Source organism: Octopus bimaculoides, chromosome 14 (genome assembly GCF_001194135.2).
Source record: "Octopus bimaculoides isolate UCB-OBI-ISO-001 chromosome 14, ASM119413v2, whole genome shotgun sequence".
NCBI classification, from domain to species: Eukaryota; Metazoa; Mollusca; class Cephalopoda; order Octopoda; family Octopodidae; genus Octopus; species Octopus bimaculoides.
This window is the reverse complement of record NC_068994.1, coordinates 12,674,157-12,678,166: the sequence shown is the minus strand read 5'-3', so window position 1 is coordinate 12,678,166 and position 4,010 is coordinate 12,674,157. Positions and strand designations below refer to the sequence as shown.

Here is a 4,010-nt window from a genome sequence, read left to right as displayed (position 1 = left end):
TTATATGAACACAAAACCAAGAATTATATGTATACAATGCAACACCTTATGAGACACAGAAATAAAAAAAAAAGGGGGGGGGAGTAAATAAAATTAATCTAGAACCTACCTTCCTCGGCAGTCCCGATCATACTTTCTATCATCGTGCTTACGGTCAACCCACTTATCTTCCTCATCCATGCGCTCCCGTCCTCTCAAATAGCCCTCCCTATCGCCTTGGCCATCACGGAACTTGTCTCGCTCCCTGAGTCGCTCTCGTTCTCGGCTATCATGGCCAATTGGACGACCACGATCTCGGTCTCGGCAGTCTCGATCTCTGAGGTCGATGTCTCTGTCCCTGTTGCGCATCCTTTCCATATCCCGCATCATGTCTTCCTTATCGCAGTTGCGCGGCCTGTCACCATCGCGAAGCCAGTTCCCTTGGAAAGGGCTGTGCTCATTTTCGGGGAACATCCTTCCTCGGTCACCCCTCATATGGTCCGGAGGTAAGTTCTTGTTCCCTTGAAAATCCATGTCTGTAAATGATGAGAAAAAATGCAAAAGATAAGAGAGAAATAGAGAACATCATTTTGACACCTATTTTTCCATACTTGCATAGGATGAACAGAATTTGCTGAGGCAGATTTTCTATAGCAGTATGCCCAGATGCCCTTCCTGTCACCAACTTCTGTTTCCAAGTTAGGTAAGATTTCCCAATGACCAGGTATGATTTTATAGAATATTGGGAATGAAGGACACCACTTGCATGGTGACAACACTCATTTACAACTATCGTGTGATGTCAAGGCAAGGAGACAGCAACACACACACGATGGGTTTCTTTCAGTTTCTATCTGCCAAATCCACTTAGTTTACAAAGCACTGGTCACCCCCAAAGCTATACAAGAAACCACTTGTCCAAGGTGCCATGCAGCAGGACTAAATCTGAAACCACATGGTTAAGAAGCAAACTTACCACACAGTTACAACTGTGCTTATACCTATTGGCCACACTAGTATCTATAGAAACGACAATATAATTTTAAAGATCAGCTGACCCACAAGATTATACACTTTTAATGGTTGATTGATACAGTTGGTAGAGCAGTGTACTAACTCTAGGCCATGTCTAATCACAGCTAAACCATTTCTTTTCCATTTTGACTTCAAATCCCAGACATTTGAAATCAATTATGCCTATTATTTTTCCTGATTTTATTACCACTACTCTAGGTGTTGCTGTGCCGTTAAGAAGCTTGCTTCCCAAAACTGTGTGGGAACAATCTACTCAAATGAATTGATCCCAGTACTTATTTTATAAGTCTGGTGTTTATCCTATTGGTCTCTTTGGCTGAACTGCTTAAGTTATGACATAAACAAACCAATCACAGTCAAGTGGTAGTGAGACACAAGCACACACACACACACAGAGATATATATATATATGAGCATATGTATGTATACATATATGTACATACCTATATCTACATATATATATATAGATGCATATCTGGGTACAGGACATCAAAAAAGGAATGGAAACATAAAGCACAAAAAAACGGACTTTTTTACAGACAACAGAATGAATACATAGGAAAACAGATGAGCCACTTATGGAACTTTTCCTTCATCAGCTGCCTCTATTTTAAACTAAGCGTTTTGAAGATGAGGCAGAACGCGCTCTTAGAATAGCTCTTCCTGCTTAGTGGATTAACCTGCTAAGCAGAGGGTTCCAAAGTAGCAAACAAAAACCAAGACAGGAAAAATTAAACATATGAAAACAACATTAAAGGCCGTAGGGCCGAACGCGATGAGATATTGAACGCTGTGATGTGACGAAGATGAACGGAGAGAGACAGTAGTTTCATCTTGCCTTTATGCTGGCTGAAGGGAGAAAGGAAGAGGTGACCACAGGTCACATGTGATCAACGAGGAGTGGTAGAGAGAGGAAAATGGAGGAAGTGGAACAAAGGTGAGCGACGAGAGACAGGTAGGAAGAGTAAGAGAGAGATATGTATAGCAGTGAAGGGGAGAAGCAAGGACAACAGAAGGAAGAAGAACGAGAGGGGGAGATAGGTAAGATGGATGGGTGGATGGGTGGATAGATAGATAGTCGCGTCAGAAATATAAAGTTAAAACTTACTTGCAAATGGACGCGTGGTGTTCGATAATATAATAATACAAATGATACATGAGCATATGCATGTATACATACATATATGTACATACCTACATCTACATGTATATATATAGATGCATATCCGGGTACAGGACGTCAAAAAAGGAATGGAAATATATATATATATATATATATACACACAATGGATTTCTGTACAGTTTTCATGTACCAAATTCACTCACAAGGCATTGATTGGCCTGGGGATATAGATGACACTTGCTCAAGGTGCTGTGCAGTGGGACTAAACTCAAAACCATGTGGATGCTAAGTCTGCTTATTAACCACGTAGCTATGTCTTTATTGTTTTTTTTTAAAGTGTACATACAAATAGACCGATTCAGATATATACACACACACATATACAACAGTTACAGTATAGCAATATAGCAATACCTCGTGATGGATCTGGTCGTCCTAGATAGTTGGCATGCTTGTGACCATAGTCAAAGACAGCTGGTGGTTTGTTCCTAGCCAGATCTGTAGAACAAGAAACCAAGAATATAAGCAGTAGCAGGTGTAATTAAACAGAATAAAAACACCTCTATTCATTTTTTTCATTGTTGCTTCTAAGAATCCTTTGAATTGTTTAATAGATTGTGAGTTAGATGGAATAAAGTGATATAATTTTGGGTTATGTATAAGTCAGTATTCAGACTAAAACCTTCGTTTCTAAAGTGTAGGTACTAATGGTTCCAAATTTCGGCACAAGGCCAGCAATTTTAGGAGTTAGGGTGTGAGTTGATTACACTAAACTCGGTACTTGATTGGTACTTATTTTATCAATCTCAAATACACAAAAGACAGAGTCAACCATCACAGAATTTGAACTCAGAATTTGCTTACCCATGTGTGTGTGTGTGTGTGTGTGTATGGCCTCTGGCCTTGCCAGTTCAGGTGAAGTCGTCCAACCCATGCTAGCATGGAAAACGGATGTTAAATGTTGATGCTGATGATGATATGCATAAAAACTTTTTACTAGTTCAAATATGCTTGAGACATATTTGAACCCAAAAGAAAGCCATTCACTTTCATTTTGTCATGGAGAAGAATTCTTGCAGAATACAAAAGGTGTCTAAATCAAGAATTTTTCCCCATGACAAAAAGCAGTGAATGGCCTACTGACAGACTTGAATATGTCCCAAGCATATTTGAACCAGTAACAAGCTTATGTTCATACACATCACTGCTTAGTGTTCCTAATCCATGTGTGTATCATCATCACCATCGTTTAATGTCCACTTTCCATGCTGGCATGGGTTGGATGGCTTGACATGGAGCTGTCCAGACTAACTGTTTGTCATGGCATGATTTCTACAGCTGGATGCCCTTCATAATGTCAACCACTTAACAGAGTGTGCTGGGTGCTTTTTACGTGTCACTGGCACAGGAGTGTCAACACAGCACTGGCACAGATGCTTTTTAAGTGCCATAGGCACCTGAAAGGACAAGCCTGTATGTATGGAAGACAGTGATTTTACTAAGCTTGGCATGTCTTAACAAGTACAGCAAGTTGCCACATCTCCCAGTCCCTTGCCATTTCCTCAGTGAGGCCCTGAGTGACTGGCACCCATGCCAACGTCTCTTTCATTGAACACTAAACTCGGCTTGCAAAGACCTGTTGGGGCAAGCGAAAGCGAAATTGTGATGGCACCTGTACCAGTGGAGCGCTAAGAGCACCGTTCGAGCGTGATTGTTGCGAGAGCAGCTATCTGGCTTCCATGCCGGTGGCACGTAAATAGCACCATTTGAGCGTGATCGTTACCAGCATCGCCTTCCTGGCACTTGTGCTGGTGGCACGTGAAAAGACATTCGAGCAAGATCGTTGCCAGTGCCGCTGGACTGGCTCCTGTGC

General features: G+C 41.3%; 1 protein-coding gene across 1 annotated transcript in view; it reads right to left on the bottom strand.

The window, feature by feature from the left end:
• LOC106868928 (death-inducer obliterator 1) overlaps positions 1-4,010 on the bottom strand; it is a 41,576-nt gene that overhangs the window by 18,623 nt on the left and 18,943 nt on the right. The window contains exons 6-7 of the mRNA XM_014914392.2: positions 2,552-2,635; positions 110-515 (exon numbers count right to left, since the gene is read on the bottom strand). Coding sequence (XP_014769878.1) covers positions 110-515; positions 2,552-2,635 — 490 coding nt within the window. The remainder of the gene's footprint in view (positions 1-109; positions 516-2,551; positions 2,636-4,010) is intronic.